At 41.6% G+C, this 24,882-nt stretch overlaps 1 protein-coding gene across 1 annotated transcript in view; it reads right to left on the reverse strand.

Moving 5' to 3' along the window:
- rbfox3a (RNA binding fox-1 homolog 3a) overlaps positions 1 to 24,882 on the reverse strand; it is a 340,376-nt gene that overhangs the window by 16,071 nt on the left and 299,423 nt on the right. The window contains exons 8-11 of the mRNA XM_070990201.1: positions 11,610 to 11,742; positions 10,773 to 10,812; positions 10,551 to 10,609; positions 3,853 to 3,931 (exon numbers count right to left, since the gene is read on the reverse strand). Of these exons, the coding sequence (XP_070846302.1) occupies positions 3,853 to 3,931; positions 10,551 to 10,609; positions 10,773 to 10,812; positions 11,610 to 11,742 (311 nt within the window). The remainder of the gene's footprint in view (positions 1 to 3,852; positions 3,932 to 10,550; positions 10,610 to 10,772; positions 10,813 to 11,609; positions 11,743 to 24,882) is intronic.

Consider the following 24,882-nt stretch of genomic DNA (forward strand, 5'->3'; position numbering starts at 1 on the left):
GACTTCCTTCTTTCTGAAAAAACAGACTGTGTTTAAAAACAGACTGTGCTTCTGGAAAAAAACAAAACAAAAACAGACTTGTGTACTGTATATATATATTTATACTGTTATATTTTTTACTTTTTAATAGCTTATTTTTTAGTAGATGTATGTGTAAAATCGCACTTGGCAATAAAGCTTTTTCTGATTCTGATTCTGAAGAGGCAAACAGCTGCTCACGTTCAATATGAATGACACTGAGCGACCAATACCTGGTTGCACATCATTTATCTGTTCAACTCTCATATTTAAATCATGTATTTTAGTAAACATGTCAGCTTTAGTTTTCAGAGGTATTTGATGAGCTGGTCAACATACGTGGGACAACAACGTGTATATGTGATAGGGCTATCAACATGCTTATTTATTGATTGTGCTGTCAGCTTGAGTGCTGATAATACTGGACAGGTAAGTAGAAGAAAAGTGGTGTAAGGGTCTGGTCTGGTTCAGAAGCTTTGCTTGCTTTTAGCTCTAGAGCTGCAGAGTGTGCAGAAATGGGAAGGTGAGGAAATGGGGCCTGCCGCACAAAGAAAAGGAGGTGTGCCTTTAAATCCAACATAATTCAGTTGACAGTTATATATTTTCCAACATGAGTAGGTTTGTAAAACTACATGAGTGTTATCCTCGGAAATGATGCACCTTGTTTCAGCTGACAACATGACACTCAACTGATGTTTAGGGAGCTGTACTAGTAAAACCTTGTGAAATAATCAGAGTGTTTTAGTAGGGAGCAGTCCCAGCTAGTTCGCTCAGCAGAGAACATACTATTTCACTGTATGCCCAGTGAAAAAGTATAGTAATTGACAGCTGTTTTCTGACATATCAATTGCCCAATCAGAGCTTTGTAGACAAGATTCAGAATGGGGACATCTACTTCCTAAATAGTTACACACATTAATAAACAGTGACAGAAAAGTGTGGATGAAAAAGATATTGGTGTGCAAGTTGTTGTAGTTGATTTACAGAACTAACAAAAAATAAGTGTGAAAAAACTTTAACCATTCATGTCACAGCTGCAACGTTCACTGAAAATGATGTCTACAGAATTAAAAGTTATGTCATTCACTATTGCTTGGTGAGAACTTTTAGAAGTGTTATCAGGTAATATAGGGTGAAATTTTCTGATCATCAGGCAAGTGTAAACCAAACCAAAGCTGATAGGAGAGTGACTATTGGACTTATTTATCATCTTTACACAAATGTGACTTCAAATGAAAGGTAATGTGGTTCTCTGTGTCTGCTGGATGTGAAAACATAAAATTGTTATGGCTAACATGTTAGCCTGTGATATGTGTTTTGATGTTTTTCTGCCAGCTAGTGGCCATAATGTGATTAATGCAATTTTGACATGTGCGTGACATTAAGATGTGAATTTAACTAAACTGAAGAAGATCACATTCTCCCATCTGTTCACTAGGAAGACAAAGATATTTATCAGTATTCCCCCACATGCATATATGGTAAGTGTGGGATTATTGCTCAGTATGTGCAGGGCACAAGGATACATGAAACAGAAACAGGTTGTGTGGAAATAGTGTCATTTAGCTATTCAGCAGTCATTGGATACCTCCTGGAAATGGTACGATGCCAACAATCAATGGAGTCTAACACACTGGTGCACTTTTTGCAATGGCTACCATAGCTTTTGTTCCAGACCCTGCTATACATAACTTCCTCTTGGAATCAGATTCAGAAATACATCCTCTCACTTTTTGGTTTCCACAATGCATCACTTTCTTCAAGCCATTTTGTCCCATTAAGTCAGTCTGAAACTCAGCTCCAGTTATTGGCTCACTTGGAATTGAGTTCTCTTAAGAGGTGGAATGACTGTATCATGTACTTAGTAGACCTAATATGAAATTTGTTGCTCTAACTAGAATTGCTGAACATTAGTGATCTTAATGCATATGGAGAAATAACTAATTGAAACAATAAAGTCACAGAAATTAGATGGAGTCAAGACTTTAAACCTGACCAAAAGTCCACCACAAAGGAGTAGAGTTGCGGACCAATAATTTAAACAGGAAAGAACTAGGAGGAAGACTATTTCAACTCTTTTGACACTTTTTTCCACTATTGACATGTTATTACAAGCACATTCAAGTCAACACAGAGTAACAAAAAGTGTTTTTTTCAAAATAGTTACATTGCATCAATAAATGACAATGTGTACACTCTGTATAGGGAAGCAACTTGAGAATGTTCCTTGGGTTTCAGGGTCACATTCGCTACATTCGTGCCTCGAGTTATTTTGTTTTTAGTTTTCCATCAAAGGGGTGAAGATGGAGATTCAATGATTTCATTTGTTGGGTTTTTGTAGGTATGTTTTGCAGGGAAAGAAATGGTCTCCCTCTTTTCTAGTAGGGAGTGAAGCGACTGCAGCTCTGTAAAGGCTAGCCTGCAACATCAAAGATGAAAAATCTCCAATCAGTATTCAAAGTAGAATCTTTGCTTGTCACATAAATATTAAAGTTAACTCTTCTCTTTCCTCCAAAGAAACATTCCTCCTTTTTTCCACTTGCCTCTTGTTTAAGTTAGAGTGATTTTGTGCACAAAGTAGTTTTAATTCTAATTTTCTGAACTGACAGATTGTGATTGCGCGCGCGCGTGTGTGTGTGTGTGTGTGTGTGTGTGTGTGTGTGTGTGTGTGTGTGTGTGTGTGTGTGATTTCTGTACGTATGTTGTACATGAGAATGATTTTAACTTAGATTCTGAAAACAGTCAGTGAGAGACACATAACGAACTAAATGAGATTTATAGTCCCAGCTATGTTTGACAGAAGACTATAGCATTTCTGCACTACTTTGAGTTTTTGGCCAATGTGATAATGAAAATGTGATAAAGAAAATGTAGAATAAGGAGGAAAACATTGGCCACTGTTTTAATTAATAAATGAAGAGGAAAAAATGGATGGTCATAATTAATGAAGGCTTTTAGCTAGCAGCTGCACTAAGGGAGGAAGGTAGGTGTTAGGGGTACACTTGGGGGAAGTGGTAGGGCTTTTGATTTCCATCACTACAAGCATGTCAACACTCAGCATCAACTCTCATCTGTCAGGAGTCCAAAATGCTACACCAAGCAGCAGCTCCAGGTGTAGCTGGTTTGCTGCCAAGAAATTAAAGTTTTCTCTCCTTCCCCTACTTTTCCTTGTTTTGTAGACTATCTTTCTTTTTTTCAACTTTAATCTTCCATGTTGATGTATGTAGTAGATGGTCATTAATCTTTGGAGGAAGTCGCTACCCAAATCTACAAAAGGAAACAAGTTACACTTTCTCTTCCTCCTCCATGCTCTGGGGTGCTCTTTCTTTCTTTAGAAAGATTTTTTTCATCTTTGATGTTAGCTGCAAAGCTAGCTAAAAACAAGCATTAACCATTCAACTATCTCCCCCAAAAGACTGTTTCCTGCGGGGAGGAATTCTCAGTCTTGATTGGATTTCAAGCAAGTCACTTCAGGTCAATGAAATTGAATGGGGAGTTTGAGAATACAGCAATGTCCCTTTTTCATTTACTGAAGATTCACATTAAACATTAAAATGGATCTCCCAGAGGGAAACACAACTCAGGAACAACAAGTTGAAAGGTAAAAATAGGCTCTTTTGTTGAAGATCAGCAAATCATTTGATTTGAGTTATTAATTTATGGTTAGTGGTTCATTTAGTTCAGCAGTTCATATGAATTGTTCAGCAGACCTTGATGGTATAAAATGGGTTTCCCATAAAGTTAAATATCCGTGTCCAGGTGACCCAGTACATCATGATACCTCATACAGTCTGATACAATATTCAGCAGCTAAGAAACAGGGAACAGACTCACCATAGTGCCCACACTGTATGTGGCTGCAGGACCAATCGTATGGTGATATGGGTCTGCTGTTGCATAGACTCTGCCATAACTATAGAGGAGAAAACAGGCATAAACAGTGTTTACTACAAAAATAGATAAAATGGAGTAATAAAAAACTTAAAGTCTTACAGTAGCTTCCCCAAGACTTCAAAAGACAAACAGGGGCTTGTGCACAGTGTTTGACTAGGATTTTGTGTGCCTTGACAGCAATACTAATTAAGCAATAGTTTGCATCCCTGGGGAAAATTTGAACTGTGGGCTTATATTGACTCCCCACTACCCCCCCCACTATCTTTATATCTTGTTCCATTTAAGTATCCCTCAGGTGCACACTGCTGCAAACAGCAAACTACACATTTGCTCACAGACCCAGATATCGAGATATTTCTATGCTGGTGTGCTACCTGCCCCAGGTTTTTTTGTGTTAGTCTGTGGTAATTTAATTAAATATAAATAAATATGCACTATGAAAGCCTAACATCTAATGAAATTATAATGGTTGTTAAACTAGATCCAGCTTTGTGTGAAGGAATATGTATCCAAAACTAATTTAATATGGTAACATAGTTCAAGTTACGGTTCTGATTGGAGTGAATACATCCCAAACAAAATTTGTTTTAATGCTATTTTATCTCAACAAGCTTATTGGTATCTCAAATTTAGAGTTCTTCTTTTTCCCCCTATTTCCCATCGTGTGAACATATGATATTGTGTATTTACCACTGGCTAGGAAGTCCGAACAAGGACAGCTCTGCAGCTTTGGAGGACATTTTTTTCCACAGCTATGAAGCATATTATGACATACTGACTTATTCTCCAGACACAAAACTAAAATGGATTTAAACCAGTGCAAGTCAAACAAGTTTGCAAGTTTTTTTTCGTCCTTGTTGTTTTGTCTTTTCTTTGCACATGACATCTGCATTAAAGTTTATTAATTAATGTTTATATATGTTATGTGAATAACAATGACACTTTGAAACTTCTAAATGAATAATATCTATCTATCTATCTATCTATCTATCTATCTATCTATCTATCTATCTATCTATCTATCTATCTATCTATCTATCTATCTATCTATAAACCAGTGCAAATCAGACGGAAATTTACTGAGTTGGGAAATACTGTTGATTGTTTCCCCCTTTCCCAACTCCAACCACCATACATAAACCCTTTTGAATTTTGGTTTTGATTGAATAGATTCAATAACTAAAAAGGGAGAGTATGCATGAGACACATAAGGCACTGGGTCGTTGATTTTAACTGTGGTCCAGAGGAGAGATCTATCATCATTTCCCCCTCTCACTCAGCCTTAGGACAGGATGAAAATGCAATCGATATCGGCCATTGTAAAGGTGAGAGAGTGTGTGATTGCAATAATTTGTTTTACCCCCTTTCATCCATCCATCCATCCTGGAGCCTATCCCAGCTACGATGGGCGAGAGGCGGGGTACACCCTGAACCGGTCGCCAGCCGATTGCAGGGCCACATGTAAGGACAAACAAACATTCACACTCACACCTACGGACAATTTAGAGTCATCAATTAACCTAATGAGCATGTTTTTGGTCTGTGGGAGGAAGCCGGAGTACCCGGAGAGAACCCACGCATGCACAGGAAGATCATGCAAACTTCAGACAGAAAGGCCCCACCTGACCCGGGGATCGAATCGGCAACCTTCTTGCTGTGAGGCACGCGCACTACCTGCTGCGCCACCGTGCAGCCTTACCCCTTTCAATTTATGAGAAAAAAGGCAAGAGTGTTTTATCTTTCAGATAATGGGGAAGGATTGTAATAAAAATAATGTCAGCCAAAGAGGAAAAAGATAAGATTTTTATTTATTTATTTATTTTTTTTGGCAGAGTGATAAGAGTAGTAGATGGCTGAAGGGAGGGAGAAATAAGATCATTCATGAAGAGGGAGAGGGAGAAAGGGAGAAATATCATCCTTTGGGGCAGGGAAAAAGAAAAAGGAAGGCATTGGGGAAAAAAGGAATTATAGGTTTGTAATGAGGAAAAATCTTTAGGAGAAAGAGATTAAATCAAGGGACAGCCAGTAGGAAGTTACAAGAAAGAATGACAGAATAAAGGTAGGACATTTCTCTGATGCTGTCCCATGCCTCCCTGTCTTCTTCATCAACTGCCTTTCTCCTCCTCTCCTCTATGTCTCCCCTTGCTGCAATCTCCCCCTGAATCTCTATGTCTCCTGACACTTATTTCTAGTCTTTTCACTGGCACTGGCTTGGAACTAATCCCCTCCCTCAATGTTCATCTTTTTTCTCTTTCCACCCCATCCATTCCTCTTTCCCTGATGACACAAGACCACTTTATTTATAGTCCTACCTTCCTGTTGTGTTTGTTTATTCTCCTCTAAAAGTAAAGGGAAGCCACTGTAGGTCTGGAGGGCAAAGATAAGAGGGCAATAATATGTGTTAGACCATGTGTTACAGAGGGAGACCTAAGGAAAGTATGGCAGTGAGGGAAAAAGGAAGGAGCAAGGTTAATGTTTAGGGCTGCAAATAATAATTATTTTCACCAATGATCAAGCACTTTTCTAAGTATATCTAAGTCCAATCTGACTCACCCTTTATGGTGAAATGGTATATAAAATGTGTTCCAAAATAAATACAAATATGTCTCCTAAAGCTGTTTAAAATTCATAAAACAAAGCTGTTTTCTTCAGTATAAACAATAATCCAGTGATGTCTGTTTCCATGGTTGCAGTGTGAACAGGTGCTGCTCGTAGCTAATGGAGCATGACTTTTCATGGTGTAGATAAAGCCTAGAACAGTACAACAATACGACTGACAGGCTATTTGATGGTATTCTGAGTCAACACAAAATATGGCATGCCTGTGACGTGACTAAGTAACACATGCAGTGATCATGACATCAACCTGTAAATAATAATAGCAGTCAAGTAAAAACTGAGTTCAACATCAAATGATGCAAAGTTTTACATGATTTATAATTTAGTCCATAAATTTCAGTTTCCCAGAGCCCAAGGTGTAGTGTTATTGTTAGTGACAATATCATAAAACAGATAGCTGCTAAACATTGTCATACTTGCGCAACTGTTTTTCTTTCTTGGCATGTCTACTAAACAAGCTTTTGACTGTTCCATCCCCGGGACCACAAAAACTGTATAGAACTTTCATGGACTGACAATATAATGAAAACCTACATGAATGCAAACATGTAATACATGTATCGATAGGTTATACTATCAGCTTTTGTTTCATTGTGTTTATTTCAAAATGAATGTCCATTTTGTAAAAATGATCCACAATACACAATACACAGTACAATACACAGCAGAGTACAAAACTGAAACCCTACAAATATAGTATAACAAAGAATGTGGGTGTTAAAGGGTTGTTTCTGTGCTAGTGCCTTTTCAATTACAATGACAATTTGTCATTTGGCAGGCGCTTTTATCCAAAGCAACGTACATATGAGATTTTCATACATCACAAGCAAGGTTCTAGATGGGAGAGAACAAACGCTCGTTTGGGCATTCTGGATCATCTGCAAAGGTTTTAATGAGCATGCTGGGAGCCCTGCCAGTAAGGAACTATAATAGTCGAGGCGTGATAGTACCAGCACTTGTAGTAGAGTTGTGTTGCTGGGTATCGGTAGGAGGAGCTGGGTATCGTCAGCATCTGAATGGTAGGAGAAGCCATGTGAGCAGATGACTGCACCAAGTGCAATGGTGTATATTGAAAAGAGACGGGGTCCAAGCACCAACCCTTGAGGTACCCCTGTGGACAAGCAGTGGGATTTAGACACAAAGGATCTCCCTGAGAGGTAGGACTCAAACCAGCCGAGAGCAGATCCTGAGAAGCCAAATCCAGTGAGTGTGGAGAGGAGTATTTAAAGTGCTAGTGATAAATGATGGATGTGAATTTAATGGTCAGTCCTGATTGCTTCCTCTGACCTTTTGTCATATAAATGGCATGTGTGTGCTGGCACTCAAGGGAGACAGAATAGAGGTGGAGTCTCTCAGTCCTCTGCCCATCCACTGTACAAGACCTCTCTTATATCACAAGAAAAAAAACTCCTTCACCCCCTTGTATTTCCCCATCCCTATCAACTCAACCACACTGCTTGTGTTTCCCCTTAGATCAGATGACCTTAAGGAGTCCTTCACAACAAACTAATTTGGTTGAAGATTAAACGGGGACACAGTGAAGTGGGATATATGTATCGTCCATGGAGGGAGAACAAATAATAGTGACAGTGAGAAATAGGGAATGTGTGAGAGACAAAGAAAGGGAATGAAAGTCCTGTAGAGAGAGACGAGCCCCTTCATCTACTTCGCTCTTCTCCTCTGCTCTGTTCATAATTCCCCCGAGGACACCGCTTGCTCCTTGCCTCTGATAAATCTTACATTATCTGAGGCTTACAGCCTCATGCAGTGGCTGTTTCTTATCAGGCCTGACATGCTCAATCTCCCTAAGATTAGCTCCCCAAGCACCTTCACATACACAGACGCACACACACACACGCGCGCGCGCACACACACACACACACACACACACACACACACACACACACACCTAGGCAGTAGTAGCAGCAGCAGAGGTGCAAAACACTCACACGTACACACACACATACAGAAACATACACACACACACACACACACACACACACACACACACACACACACACACACACACACACACACACACACAAACACAGATTTTCCTACTTCTTCACTTTTGATCAAGAGGACTCAGGCTGGCTGCAGGCTCTTAGAGGACTGAGGACAGCTGCACAAGGGGGAGAGCAGTGATTCTTGGCAGAGGCAGGAGGAAGCGAAGGTACAAGGCTCCACAGGCTCAGGAATCAGAGGTTCCAGAGATTGACGTGACACCATCACAAGCATGACATGTCAGTTGTCATGAATCGGTCTTTATGAATGTTTATGACTATTGTCATTAAGTGTTAGTAGTTAATTGGCCGAGTGACACAATGACAGCAGTCATAAACGTTCATAAAGATTCCTTCATGTTCATGACAGATGTCATGTCAGACCTATGCACACCCCTTAAATAGTGTCGCCAAATTATCCTTAGTTCATTATTGCTGTTACTTAATACAGTATGATAAGTTTAGTGGTCTAACCAGATGTGTTTGGGCTTAACTCAAGTTTTTTGGCATCACAATGCTTACACATTGTAAACCAAATGTCAGATATTTAACCAGTATATCACTATGGTAACCTGTGCTGTGGACCTGTGGAGAGACTACTGACCAATCAGATGACTGGAAAAATTGGAGTCATAATTTCTATGGGATCCCATCATGGACAAAAGCACTAACTTAAGAATAAAGTAAGAAGTAGCAAAGAGCAATAGAAACATTTTCAACAATGAATTAATTACTTTGCTTTCCATGAATTATATCTTGATGGGAGAAACATTTTTTTAACAACCATATTTCCATTCTAGGTCTAAAACAAACCAGTGTACACTAAAAGTGTAATACATGGTGATTATAGTTACATATCAATTAAGCACACTGTTGATTAGCTCAATAAGTTAGAAATGCTACATTTTGGTGAGATACCTTTTTTTTTCAATCAGGTATTCAGCTATTTTCTATAGGCCTTTTTGACTACTTTCCCTGTCTTCACCAAAACGTCACAATGGAAAAAAAACAAATTTACCATAGTCTCCACTGTACAAGTCATGTTGAAATAGAAACCATAATTAAAAAGGAACGTATTTATTGCCTTACCATTATTTGGATATTATTTTACTGTATCTACAATTTATTATTTTGTAGCTTTTATTGTGTAATTATTGCATATATTTCACCTCGCTTTCTGCTTCTGTAGTTAAATTTTGACTGCAGGTATCAATTACTTTTTTTTAAATAGGTCAGTATCACTTTTCCCTCTATTATTTATTGCCTATGTGCTTCCATTAGGGCAAATTATATATTGTACATAAAAAAACAATACAATGATGATGCTGCTATTATTCATGTCTTAGTGAGAAAGTTCAGTTTCTCTTGTTCCATGAGTGATTTACATGACATCATTGCATTCAGTGTTGACTTCGACTTCTTTTAATGACTTGAGAAGGAACTTTTTTTTAATTGAGCCACCATCCATGTCTGAACACATTTCTGGGAAGGTTTTATGTAAAGTAGGAGAGACACACAAAGTGCACAATGTATTTTATGAAACATCGAATGTAATAAAATCATCCATCCATCCATTTTCTATACCGCCTATTCCTTTCGGGGTTGCGTGGGGGCTGGAGCCTATCCCAGCTGTCAACGGGCGAGAGGCGGGGTACACCCTGGACCGGTCCCCAGTCGATCGCAGGGCAACATATACAGACACGCTCACACTCACACCTAAGGGCAATTTAGAGTCACCAATTAACCTAATGAGCATGTTTTTGGTCTGTGGGAGGAAGCCAGAGTACCCGGAGAGAACCCATGCTTGCACAGGAAGAACATGCAAACTTCACACAGAAAGGCCCGACCCAAGAATCGAACCGGCAACCTTCTTGCTGTGAGGCACGCGCACTACAGTACCTGCTGCGCCACCGTGCAGCCCGTAATAAAATCATTTATCCTTTAAAATAATTTACAATGAAATCATAACTAGGTACCTTGAAGTGATCCTCAAAAGGCAAAAAGAAGCCAACATACCTGTCACTGTATGCAGCAGTACCAGCTGGATGGGCATATCTGTAAGCGGCATAACCTCCCTGAGGAGAGACACAGGGAACCAGTATCACCAAGATCGTAACCAAAATTAAGGTGCGAATGTAACAACTGACTTTAGGTTAGGTATTTGATCAAATGTTTAAGATGCTCAGTAAGACTTTATTTTGTTGATTAATTATTGTGAATAAGTAGATTTTGACTTACATATATTTCTGCTCCATAAAAGCCATCCTGGTAGACCACACTATTGACAGAGGATATCAAAAATTAAGCATTTTTACTGCATTTAATTAAAATAAAATGAAATGGTGATTATGGTGTCATTAAGAATGTAGATTTAGACAGATTTAGATTTAGATTTATTTGTGCTTCTGCAAGGAAAATTGTTTCCATCTTTGGAACAATCTCATCTTACACAAATACATACATCCGACTGGACATAAAGCATTGTTTTTTCAAAATTAAAGATTTAAAGTGGTTTTAATATTTTAAAATCAAAATATGGAAAATTAATCTGAATTTCTAACATACAGTAAATTAGAAATTTAGTAGTTCCATGTGGTCAAACTGCTGCATTCATCATTCTTCATTCATCACTCAGACACTCAGATGCAGACACCTCTTTTTCGTTCTCTCTCCACATCTCCGCCTTAATGTCAATTAGGCCTCTTGCTCTTTCTGAGGCAGTCATGTTGGTGTGTGCAGGGCAGGTCAAAGCAGCCCATTCACAGCCCAATAAAGAATGGCATATTAGAAAAAAGAGGGACAAATTTGGTCATTCTGAAATTGAAGAGCAATTTTCTGCTTTCTTTTTATTTCCCACTTGCCATTCTCTTGTTACTGCATGTATCTAAGTGTGATACATATTTGTAAGTATGCGTGTGCTAGTGTCTGTGTTTGTGTACTTCTGTGTATTAGATTTTTTCAGTAGTGTGTTTTCCGTCTTGAAAACCTGCCATACAGTGATTATTTGATTATGTACATGTGGGTCAGGTGGATGTGTGTGTGTGTGTGTGTGTGTGTGCATGAGCAGGCACTCACGCTCCATATGTAGGGATAGGTGGAGGAGGAGGTGCAGTGCGAAATGTGTTGTAGACGGCGCGACCCCTCCCTCTCAGATGGGTCCCTCTATAGGCCATGGCTGCTCCTGTACTGGTGTATGGAAACCCTGTCACTGAGAGTGGCACATGCACACAAAGAGAGAGAGGTCAGAAAAGGCAATATGTCAGAACAACAGCAACAACATGTCACAATGCTAATATTCATGTACATCTTTGCAAAAAAAAAAAAAAAAAAACAACTCTGAAATACATCTTTTTGTAAACAAAACCCATGAAAAGACCAAACCAAAAATGTGGTGGTCCATTTCTAACTATATATATAAAAATGTTTCTACTTTTCTGTCCTGGGTGTGGCTCTCAGCTCCAAGCTCATTGTTTCCTACTGAAAAGGCTAATCTTAAAAAAAAAAAAAAGAACTCACACTTGCAGTGTCTTAATGCTGTGGAGGGAATATATTAAAACATCATTTGCGTTCTATGATACACTGAAGCCATAGCCTACCTAAAAACATGGTCCAGTGGGTTATGGCTTGAGCGCATTGTAGAACACAGACAAAATGAGGAATATGTTTTAAAATATATACAAAATATGCATGATTTTAGGTGGGTTAGCAGCTCTTAAAGCATGGTTCATGGTTTGTTGAATGTTGAGTAAATACGTGCCAGACAAAGTGACTCAATTTTTCCTTCTAGTAGAAAATGTTGCTCTGGACTTTTGGTCACAGGCAACCGAGAGGAGATTTCCGCTCCTGTGCCTTGCAAATGTTAAATGTTGGAAGACTCAAAGCCTTATAATATATAAACAAAATCATAAATATGATAATGCCATTTTCAATCAAGTATAGGTATATATGTATACACACACACAAACACACACACATGCACTCCTGATCAAAATTTTAAGACCAGTTGAAAAATTGCAAGAATTTACATTTTGCACTGTTGGATCTTAAGAAGGTTCTAAGTAGAGCTTCAAAATGCAAAAAGAAGAAATGGGAGAGAGACAAAAAAAAATTAAGCAATTAAGCAATATATTGCAAACAAGTATTAAACTGAAATAGGCTGTTCATCAGCTGATCAAAAGTTTAAGACCACAGCATTTAAAAGCCCAAATCTTCGCAAAAATGTGGATTCAGTGTCATTTGCTGTCAGGTATCCATGACCTCCTGATGGCAAAGGCAAAAAAGCTTTCTCTCTTTGAACGCGGTTGGATTGTTGAGCTGCATAAGTAAGGCATCTTGCAGCGTGCCATTACTGCTGAGGTTGAATGCAGTAAGACAGACTTCTTAAAAGATCCTGAGGGTTATGGAACAAAAAAGTTAAGTGATAGACCCAAAAAAATTTTATCAGCCCTGAGCCGGAGGATCCAATTGGTTGTCCATCAAGACACGGGACAATCCTTGGCCCAAATTAAGCTTGTCACTGGTGCCAACTGCAGCTCCATAACCATCAGATGGCATCTGCGAGAGAGGGGTTTTAAGAACAAAAAATGTCTTCAAAGGCCTCGTCTCCTTCAACGGCATAAAATTGCCGGTTTGGAGTTTGCACGAGAGCACCAAACATGGGACATGGAAAGGTGGAACAAAGTTTTATTCTCTGATGAGAAAAAATTTAACCTTGACGGTCCTGATGGCTTCCAACGTTACTGGCATGACAAGGAGATCCCACCTGAAATGTTTTCTACATGGCACAGTGGAGGGGGCACCATCATGATCTGGGGGGCTTTTTCCTTCAATGGAACAATCGAGCTTCAGGTTGTGCAGAAGCGTCAAATGGCAGCTGGCTATATGGAGATGTTGCAAGGGGCATCCCTCATGACTAAAGGCCATCGTCTGTGTGGTAATGACTGGGTTTTTCAACAGGACAATGCTGCAGTTCACAATGCCTGCCTGACAAAGGACTTCTTCCAGAGAAATAACATCATTCTTTTGGACCATTCTGCGTGTTCCTGATCTAAATCCAAATGAGAACATTTGGGGTTGGATGGCAAGGGAAGTTTAGAAAAATGGACACCAGTTCCAGACAGTGGATGCCCTCTGTGAAGCCATCTTCAGCACTTGGAGCAACATTCCCACTAGCCTCCTGGAAACACTAGCATCAAGATAAGATGAGATATACCTTTATTCGTTCCACATTGGAGAAATTTCAGGTATTACAGCAGCAAAGAGGAGAGTAAAAAATAGAGGACAACAGTAAAAAAGACATTAAATATCAAACAAGCATTATAAACAATATAAACAAGGAATATAAAAAGAATTCAATAATTGAGTATTGATATTGCACATAGGAGTAATAATACACCTGATAGAAAGATTGACATATTGCACCATAAGTTGAGATTCAGAGCAATAAAATATTTTCACAGGGTAAGTGAACACAGTGTATTATAGTGCAGTCAGTTTGAAAGACTTGGTGAATGTGTGGTCTACTGGGAGCACTGCTTGTTGTAAAGTCTGACTGCTGCAGGAAGGAAGGACCTGCGATAGCGTTCCTTCACACACTTTGGATGAAGCAGTCTGTCGCTGAAGGAGAGAGTGCTGTTAAAGTGTCCTGCAGGGGGTGGGAGTCGTTCTTGATCATGGATGACAGCTTAGCCATCATCCTCCTCTCTCCTACCACCTCCACTGAGTTGAGGGGGCATCCCAGGACAGAGCTGGCCCTCCTGATCAGTTTGTCAAGTCTCTTCCTGTCAGCTGTCGAGATGCTGCTCCGCCAGCAGACCACTCCATAAAAGATGGCTGATGCCATCACAGTGTCATAAAAGGTCTTCAGGAGTGCCCCCTGCACTCCAAACGACCTCAGCCTCCTGAGCAGATAAAGTCTGCTCTGGCCTTTCTTGTAAAGTGTGGTTGTGTTGTGAGTCCAGTCTAGTTTATTGTTCAGGTGAACACCCAGGTACTTATAAGATGTCACCATCGCAATGTCCGTTCCCTGGATATTCACCGGTGTCAGGGAGCAGAGTGTTCGTCTGCGAAAATCCACCACCAGTTCTTTGGTTTTCCCTGCGTTGATCTGGAGGCAGTTCTGATGACACCAGTCCACGAAGTCCTGCGTCAGTTCTCTGTACTTTCTGTCGTCCCCATCTGTGATGAGGCAGACGATTGCAGAGTCATCAGAGAACTTCTGCAGGTAACAGGTGGGTGTGTTGTATGAGAAGTCTGCAGTGTAGAGAGTGAAGAGGAACGGAGCCAGGACCCCCTGTGGGGCCCCGTGCTGCAGATGACCGTGTCGGACACACAGTCCCGGGTCCTCACATACTGTTGATGGTTGGCGAGGTAGTCCAGAATCCAATGTGTGAGGTGATGGTTCACTTCAGTGTACTCCAGCTTGTCCCTCAGAAATGCAAAAATGGAAATGGAAATGGAAATGGAATGGTGTTAAAAGCACTGGAGAAATCAAAAAACATGATTCTCACACTCCTCCCAGGTTTCTCCAGGTGAAAAGAGAGCTCAGTGTTGGAGGAAGATGACGGCATCGTCCACCCCGATGCCAGGCTTGTAGGCAAACTGAGGTGGATCCAGTGACGGGCTCACCAGTGGGTGGAGATGACCAAGGATCAGCCACTCTAGGGTCTTCATCAAGTGGGACGTTAGTGCCACTGGCCTGTAGCTGCTGAGGTCCTTGGGGTGCGGAGTCTTGGGCACTGGTACCACGCAGGATGTTTTCCACAGCTGTGGCACTCTCCCCAGCTTCCGGCTCAGATTGAATATGCGTTCAGCAATCCCGCACAACTGATCTGCGCAGGACTTGAGGAGCCTGGAGCTGATGCTGTCTGGACCTGCAGCCTTTCTCACCTTGATCCTCCGGATATGGTCTTAAACTTTTGCTGATGAACAGCCTATTTCAGTTTAATACTTGACTTGTTTGCATCTCACATGATTGACTGACTGGGTTTTATCTCATGATCGGAGACATTTTGGAGACATTTAACTGCAAGTGATTGTCCATGCACCACTGTATGAAATGCGATGAGAAATGGCTTGGAACCGAGTTGTAATCATTTGAGTAGTGCAAGTACTGCAGTGTCGTCGGAGTATTTGAGGTATGTGATGATGGGTGAGGGGCTGACACAGTCATTGGTGTAGAGGGTAAACAGGAAGGGGCTCAGGACACAACCTTTTGGAACTCCAGTGATGAAGGATGAGGATGTTGTACTGCCCACTCAAATGGACTGTGTTCTGTCACTGAGGAAGCTGTGTACCCAGTGGATGAGAAGTGGTGGAACATTCAGGTGTTGGAGTTTCCTGATCATCTAGTGGCGCTGGATGGTATTGAAAGCTGAGCTGAAGTCAGTGAGAAAGTCTGTCAAAGTTACAGGGTGATTCAAGGTGTTGTAGGAGGGGATGGAGGAGACATGCTAGTGCATCCTCAGGACCCTTTTGGCCTTTTAGGTGAACTAGTTTGGGTCCAAGAGTGGTTTGACAGTTGGAAAGATAATGCTGAGAACCAGTTTCTCCAGACATTTCATGATTTTTGAGGTGAGTGCAACTGTGCAGGAGTGGTTGTGGTTCTGACGGACAAGGTTTGGGGTATGATGTGGATGTTTTCCATTGGGCAGGCACTGAGGCAGTCCTAAACTCCATGGCACACTCCTTCAGCACCCGTGCCTGGTTACGATCTGGCCCTGGAACCTTGCCTGGTTTACGACAGCTCAGCTGCTGGTGTACATCCTCCACAGTGTGCTGACTCACTGTGTGTGTGACTGATGCTGTTCCTCATGGACTGATCCTCTGAGCAGTCCATGGTGTCAAACAGGGTGCAAAAAGGAGGCAGGTGGAGGCAGGAGGCTTGAGGCAGCATGGTGGTAGAGACACTGGAACTGGAGATTGGTGGTGGTGAATTCGCATTAAGCAGCAGAAACAATCTCACGAAGAGTCTTCAGCAGTCCACAGTCTTTATACTGTGCTGATTGTGACAAGTCTCAGCTGAGTAGGAACCAGCTCCCAGCCACCTGGAGAACCATGCCAAGCATCTGCCAAAAAAGGAAACACAGGAAACCCAACCCCACACCACTCCACAGCACATAAAGAAAGCTCAAGATTTCCAAACCATCACATAGGGTCTGTTATTATAGGGAATGTGAGATCTCTCCCCAGTCAGATGGGAGAGCTAACAGCGCTAACCAGGGTGCAGAGGGAGTCCTGTAGATTCTGCGGTGGATGGTCTACTGGGACCATATCAGGTAAGGGCGTCCTTTTATTTTTTAATAGTTTTGATTGAAGACAGGCAGATTGAAGAAACACAAATAACTGAGCTAATAACAAACCTGGCAAGTGGAACATGAGAAACAAACACAGGACAGGGGAGCAGATGACCTGACAACTGAAAGAGAGAAAAAACACTGACTAAATGCACAGAAAACCAAGCAACTAATAAAACACAGGTGAAACAGGAAACAAGTAGGAAAAAACAAAACATAAGGAGAGATGCTTATGAAACAGGTAATAAACTAAACTAAAACCCCAAACCCTGATTTTGTAAAGAAAAATGGGTGAAAATCCCCAAAACAAGAATTGAAAGAGTCTTACCCAGCTACAAAAAGTGCTAACAAGCTATGATACTTGTCAAAGAGGGTTTTACTAAAAACAAACCATGCAGGATGCCCAAACTTATTTCTTCAGGCCCTTTTCTTGCTTTGTTACTTTGATATTATAAATTATATAAATAAAAAAGTAATATTGCTTAAAATGTCTTTTGGAAAGTAAGTAATCTTTTACTTGCTTAGAAAATCACAGGAACAGAAATTTTTGCATACCACTGTATACATAATAGTAGAGTGTAGAACAATATAAAACCCTTTTCACTGTGTGCTGTAAAGTTGAACAGATGGATCACTTAAAAGTGCTCCAGTTAACCTCCAAATAAACTGTATCACCATCCAATCTCAGGCATCTGAGAAGACCTGTATATAGATGACCACATCTGCTGTCTGCAGCAGCAGAGAAAAACACAATACTTTAAGTGCTCAAAAACATAAACACTCTGTCTCTCTTATTCTTCCACCCATCTCTCTCTCTCCTAACCCTCTATCTAGGTTGATAGAGATCCACCACTCTCTGCTGTGTGTCTTTGCCTACTCTAATTTATCAGAAAACAGCATTAATATACCACAGTGATTGTAAATAGTCTGTTGGTGATTAGTGAGTAAATTGATCAAGTTCTCCTAAATTGCCCTCATCTTCTCACTTTCTTAATATCAGACATAGGTATATATTCATTTATCTTTGTGTGTGTTGTTACGATCCTGGCTTCTTGTCTCTCCCTGTGTGTCTCCTCTCCCTTATCCCTGTGTGTGTGTCTGTCTGTCTACCCCTGGATCCATGGCTGGGCAGCCCCTCACCTGCTGCCAGCTCCTCCCACTGCTACTCACCTGCAGTCACTCTCCCTCATCAGGGAGAGTATTTAAGACGTGGACTTCCTGCTCCTCGTCGCCGGATTATTCCTTGAGCTCCTTGTCGATGTTGGTAGTATGGTTCGTAAGTACATGTCTTTAGTCTCACTCTCTCAACCAGATTTACGTTTGTTTATTGTCCACATTTTTTCCAGTCTCTAAGTGAGCTGTGTTTTCCTTTGTTTCAGTGCCTGCCTGCCGCTTCCACGCGTGCCTCGTGTCATACCCGCTTCGTCGGTGCTCCTTCTGTTTTCCACTCCTTTTGAGTGCGTCTTTTGTTTAGTATTATCCGCTCGTTGAGCGTGTTTTTTGTTTCCCTTTTTATTAATAAATTTGTTTTGTTTCACACAACCTCTGTTTTCGGGTCTGCATCTCTGGGTCCTATTTCAATAGGCTTTACAGCCCCATAACATGTGTTCCAGCAGGGATTCAGTATGTGCATAAGCATATGTGAAAGCATGCGCACGTGTATGTTGTTAGTGGTGTGACGCATATAAAGACAATTGGATGATGCTATGGCTTGTGCATGCTACAGCAGCACTGTAAAAACCCATGAGTCATGACAGGGCCTCTCCCTGACAGCCAGTAGACCCATAAAAACAAACATCCACTGATACACACACAGACGTTCATACATGCACATCTTATCTGCTAATGTCGGTGGTGTGAGAATTAGCTGTGATGCTGGCTGGAGTGATGATAAGAATAATATAAGTTATATGTTCTGTTATTTAGAAAAGTAACTTGGAAGGTTGTGATTGAGAAATATGTGGTTGTTTTTTGCAGCTTTTTTATGTATATATGTGTGTATGTGCATGTGTGTAAGTGTGTGGGGATCTAAAACACATGTGTGTAAGTGTGTTGGGATCTAAAACATTACACTACAATTGTAGGATAATGACAGAACACTTTTTATTATGATCTACCTAACCAATTGGTCTTTAAATCAATCCTTAAATCTGTTAGGCTCTGGCCTTAATTTAGCAGTAGTTGGACTCAATATACAGACCGGAGACAAGAGTAAAAAGGAAACAAGTTTATTAAAGAAATAACAGAAGGCGCAGTCATAAGGAGTGGAACCAAACTAAAATAAAGGCGCACTCAAGCGAGTGGAAAAAACAAACTGAAGGCGCACTCAAACAATTGGAACAAACAAAACTCCACGTGCGAGGCTGAGGCTGAGCAAAGGCTGGATGTGGCTGATAGGCACTTCAAGAAAGCCAGAAGCACACGTAAGAACAAATGAAAGCCCACCTTACTAGATGCGCAAAATACTGAGACAGCAACTGACAAACAACTGGAGGTACTCACTAGGTGCGGGCTCTGGAACTCACAGGAGAGATCAGGATAATGCAGTGACAAACCAAGCTCAGCGTCTTCCTTATATACGGAGTCCTAATCAACCTCATGCGCTCCAGGTGCGCTGCTGGAGAGGCGGAGCCAGCTGGGTGCAGGGAGACACCCAGCTGAGACAGGGGAACAGACAGACAAAAACATAACACTAGGGCAGGGGTTCCCAAACTTTTCCATGCCATGGCCCCCCAAACAGCATTAGCTTCTGGCCGGGGACCCCCTTTGCAAACCCACTGACAATGCTACAAAATATGTAACGAAACATCAACTTTTAGAATGATTTTCTTACTTTTATTCACTATTCAATAATTATTACATTTGTTAAACATAAGAATATTAACTAACATGTTTGGCTTTTTTGCTTTTTTTTCTTAACTTCCCTCCAAGTTTCTGAGGCTCCCCTAGCCCCTTCAGGGCTAGTGAGTAGTTCAGTGGTCTCAAAGGCAGATGGGAGTTTGTAGAGGGGAATGAAATTAGCAGCCTTACAAAAGTAGTCGACAATTGTGAGTATGACTATATTACCTTTCGACGGGGGCAAACCAGTGACAAAATCCACAGCTATGTGAGACCAAGGTCTTCTAGGTGCCTGATGGGAGGCTTTGCTCCATGCACATATGGTGCAAGCGGCGACGTACTCCTGGGTGTCGGCCTTGAGAAATGGCCACCAGAAGTGTCGGCAGAGCAGAGAGATGGTGCGGTTGGCTCCGGGGTGACAGGCGAGGCGGGAGGCACGTGACCAGTGAAGAACCTGCGAATGGACTGACAAAGTTTATGGAGAGACAAAGTTTATTTGCAGGTCCCTTACCTGGGTCAGGGTGTTGTTGGGCCTCCCAAACTACGCCCTCAATTCCCCAGGTGAGGGCTGACACCAACCGATCAGCAGGCAGGATGGTATCAGGAGTAGTTTCAGGCACAGATGGGGAGAACTGCCGAAAGAGGGCACTGGGTTTTGTGTTCCGGGATCCTGGTCTGTAAGTCAGAGAGAAGTTAAATCTTCTGAAAAACAGGCCCACCTGGCTTGTCTAGAGTTCAGCTGCTTGGCAGACTGTCTGCCAGATTCTTGTGATCTGTCCATACAACAAAAGGCTGTTCAGTCCCCTCCAGCCAGTGTCTCCACTCCTCCAATGCCAGTTTAACAGCCAACAGCAGTAGCTTCGCTCCGCGGGGGAGAGACGAGAGGAAAAAAAAGCCTGGAGAGCAAGTGGTTCTCAGCCCCCACCCACTGGGAGAGCACTGCTCCCTCCCCAGTATCCAAGGCACCCACCTCCACAATAAATTGTTTGCTGGGGTCAGGTTGTATCAGTATTGGAGCCTTGGAGAAAAGCCCCTTGAGCTTAATGAAAGCCTTGTCTGCCTCGTCTGACCAGCTAAACTTCACTTTGGTAGAAGATAGCTTAGTCAATAAGACAGCAATTTTGCTATAGTCCCATAGAAGTTCGCAAAACCCCAGAAATCGCTGCAACTCCTTACGGGTTTCTGGGACGACTGGGACTGAGAAACGAAACTGACTGAACATGGAACTCACACTTCTCAGCTTTAATACATAGTTTATTCTCCAGCAGGCAAGTGAGCACCTGCCAGATGTGAATCTCATGCTCCTCGGCTGAACGGGTATACGAACAGGTATATGAAGACGAATCTGTTGATAAAAACTCTAAGAACGTCATTAATGAGAGCCTGAAAAATGGCTGGAGCATTGGTGAGACCGAAAGGCATTACCAGGTATTCGAAGTGGCCTAAAGGGGTGTTGAATGCTGTCTTCCACTCGCCCCCCTCCTTTATCTGCACCAGGTGGTAAGCATTCCTTATGTCCAGCTTAGTGAAGACAGCTGCTTCCTGGAGAGACTCAAAGGCAGAATTCATTAGTGGCAGAGGATACTTATTCTTCACAGTGATGTCATTAAGCCCTCAGAAGTCAAAACAGGGTTGGAGAATTTTGTCTTTCTTTGCAACGAAGAAGGAGAAGAAGAAGAAGAAGAAGAAGAAGAAGAAGAAGAAGAAGAAGTAGAAGCCTGCCCCCAGCGAGGAGGAAGGCCTGATGATGCCTGCTGCCGATGAGTCCGTGATGTATTGTTCCATTGCCTCTCTTTCAGGGCGCGACAGGTTTTATAGCAGACTGGAGGGGAGTGGGGCGCCCAGGAGGAGATCAATGGAACAATCAAAGGGGCAATGAGGGGGTAGAGACAGAGCACGCTCTTTGCTAAACACCTCCTGGAGGTCATGATATATAGTGGGAACATGAGAGAATTCTGGAGGTTCAGGGGTGGCTGTAACTGAGCCGGAAACTCTGCCAGACGGCAGGATGGCAGAGCGGAGACAGAGAGAATGGCAGTGAGTACTCAGTGTCATTCCATCCTGCATTTGCGCCCAGCATCTGGAAACTCATGGTGTAATTGGCGGCGGGGTGGAAGCCCTGCCTGAGACTCAGTAGTCAACTGGAAGCGTTACCAGAATAATTACGATGATCGAAAACCTAAAGTGCTTCTCAAAAGTCTCATACGTAAGTGTTAAGCTAACATTACCGTTGAATGCCTCAGCCCACATCAGCGTTTTGCGTCGCAACTTTATTTATATTTTATACTCTCATACTTATATATGTTTGCACGACACTTTTCACTTTTAATAATATATATGTGTTATATGTGTGTACACACACACACACACACACACACACACACACACACACACACACACACAGAGCCGTGTTTCCATCACTGTTCGGGACATTACATAGACTTACATTTATTTCCTGGAGACTTACCCTAACCATAACCATAACCATAACCACTACTTGGCTAACCCGAAACCTTACCTTAACCTTAACCAAACCCTAACCATACCTTTCCCCATCAGGAAGGTGAGTCCCCACAATGTGACTTTGTAAACAGATTTATGTCCCTACAACTTAAGGAATACATGGCCACACACACACACACACACACACACACACACACACACACACACACACACACACACACACACACACACATATGTCCTGCTTTGCATATATTCAGTATAGGACACAGTCAATCAATCAGTATTACATTTTCCTCATTGTCCTTTATGCCCATGCAACCCATTTTACTCAGTCACCTGAACACACACACACACACACACACACACACACACACACACACACACACACACACACACACACACACACACACACACCTGTTTGTCTGGTCCCCATTCTCATCAGAATTTAAATTACATTTATATGGTAATAATTTGCAACAGCAATTTTTTTTTCATTAATATGATGTCAAAACTTCATAATTAATAGTAACTGGAAAGTCACTAAATGTTAACACTTCTACACATTTATCTCTGAATCGTTCACTAAAAACACATATAATTTGTTTTTCCACAATATCTGCTCATAGCAATGAAAATATTTATAAACATTTGCATAGCTGTGTTTAGGCACTCACAGCACTTAGTTAAGGTAAGGAAGAGATAATGGCCTAGGTTTAAAAAATATGCTGTCTGAAGCACAAGACAAAACATTTTAACTCAACACTTAATTGAAACCACAGTCTCTTTCCAAATACAATCTCCCTTGTATTTGGAAATATGCATTCATAAAAATGTGTTACCAATATAAGATATTTTAAAAAAAAAACAAAAAAACATTTGCACTGAGGGTCCAATGAGAGACAGACAGTCTAATGTTCAGATGTGGACACTGTCTTATTTAATGTTGTAGCAAATGTATTTTAATTGAAAACAACAACGTGTAGGGTTATATTTCACACTAACATTCTCACTTTGAGCAGTCATTCACATATGAAGCAAAATCTCACACAATTTAACAGTCAATAAACAGATGACCAAAAAAAAGAAAAAAAAAACAACTTGGTTACAAAAAAGCCCCTTCAACAACCCTTTCTAAGGGATCAAAACAGGGTGATACAAGATTAAGTTACAAAGTGCACATTATTGCTATTATCGCTAAACTAGGACTATAGAGGCTATAGTGCAGTTAAACCATGGCTTAAGCTTTCCTTTCTTAAGTTTCCTTTGAACATAATAGTACTCACATGCCTCTGTCAAAAGCCATCCATTGTCACCTGGTTTTGACAAGGAGGTGGCAGAGAATTCGTATTCGCCGTGTGTTTGGCCATCAAGTGGTATTTCAGACTGGATGTGCTACGGTGATAATTCAGTTCACACCAACGATACACACAGATAACTTTGGTCTTGTCAGTCGACCCATCTGGCAACTTTCTGAAACTAAACTTGCCATTCAGATTCTTGTTCGCATCCATTTCGGCATTTCGCAATTGACATCCACACAAACCGGTAGTGTACACCAATTGTTTTGTTTTCGGTTTATAACTGGATCCTTAGTTTTTCTTACATTACTGGCAGTGGCCACAGCTTATAAAAAACTACAAGTTCACTAGGTCACAAAGGGCGTTAATCTCGTGATAAAAAAGTTTACAGAACACACCACAAGTAATGATGGTTCCTTTCATCCTGCCGTGTTACTGTCACAGTGATTCTTTCTCGGTCTTGAAGGGGCTTGCTTTAGAAGACTGGTCACATGTACACAGGGGCAAGAAATTTAGTTTGGTAAGATCCACTAAACATCTGTGTCCTCTTCATTTTACAGTAATTTTGGCCAAGGCTATTTCTATTATTTTGATGAAACGTGCTTATTTTGATGAAACGTGCTGACGTGCTGAGGTAAGCGTATCGTCTCACTTCCTGTTTCTGGTTGCTGCCTTACGAGTAGTGTGCGTTTGTCGCTCTTGTTCCTCTGAGTCTAATTTGCTCTGTGTTTTGTTACAGCGGCCTTTTATCCGCGTGCTAGAGTAACATTAGTTCTGCTCAAGCACCCATAAGTCTGTTTATTTAGCGACCGTCAATTTTATTTGTCTACGCGCTTGTCTGCTCTGCTAGCTATACCAACTTAGCCTAGCAGCTAGCGATGGCTTCTCTCTGTCCCTCTCCAGCTCTCTCCTGCTTGGTGTGTCACATGTTTAGCTACTCCTCTGCCTCCTTTAGTGATACTGGTACGTGTAATAAATGTAGTTGGAGGCGAGGCTTAGTGAATTGGAAGCTCGGCTCCGCACCATGGAAATAAAACCATTAGCTATAGTTAGCCAGGCCCCCGTAGTCGGTGCGGACCGACCAAGTGCAGCTCCGGCTAGCCGTCCCTCGACAGCTCCCGAGCAGCCGGGAAACCAGGGAGGCTGGGTGACTGTTCGAAGGAAGCATAGTCCCAAGCTGAAGCCCACGGGTCACCACCAACCGCTTCATGTTTCTAACAGGTTCTCCCCACTCGGCGGCACACCCGCTGAGAAACCAACTCTGATTATTGGCAGCTCCATTTTGAGAAATGTGAAGTTAGCGACACCAGCGACCATAGTCAAATGCCTGCCGGGGGCCAGAGCGGGTGACGTCGAATCAAATTTAAAACTGCTGGCTAAGGATAAGTGTAAATACCGTAAGATTGTTATTCACGTCGGTGGTAATGACACCCGGTTACGCCAATCGGAGGTCAC

This window comes from Chaetodon trifascialis, chromosome 21 (genome assembly GCF_039877785.1).
Source record: "Chaetodon trifascialis isolate fChaTrf1 chromosome 21, fChaTrf1.hap1, whole genome shotgun sequence".
Lineage (NCBI taxonomy): Eukaryota > Metazoa > Chordata > Actinopteri > Chaetodontiformes > Chaetodontidae > Chaetodon > Chaetodon trifascialis.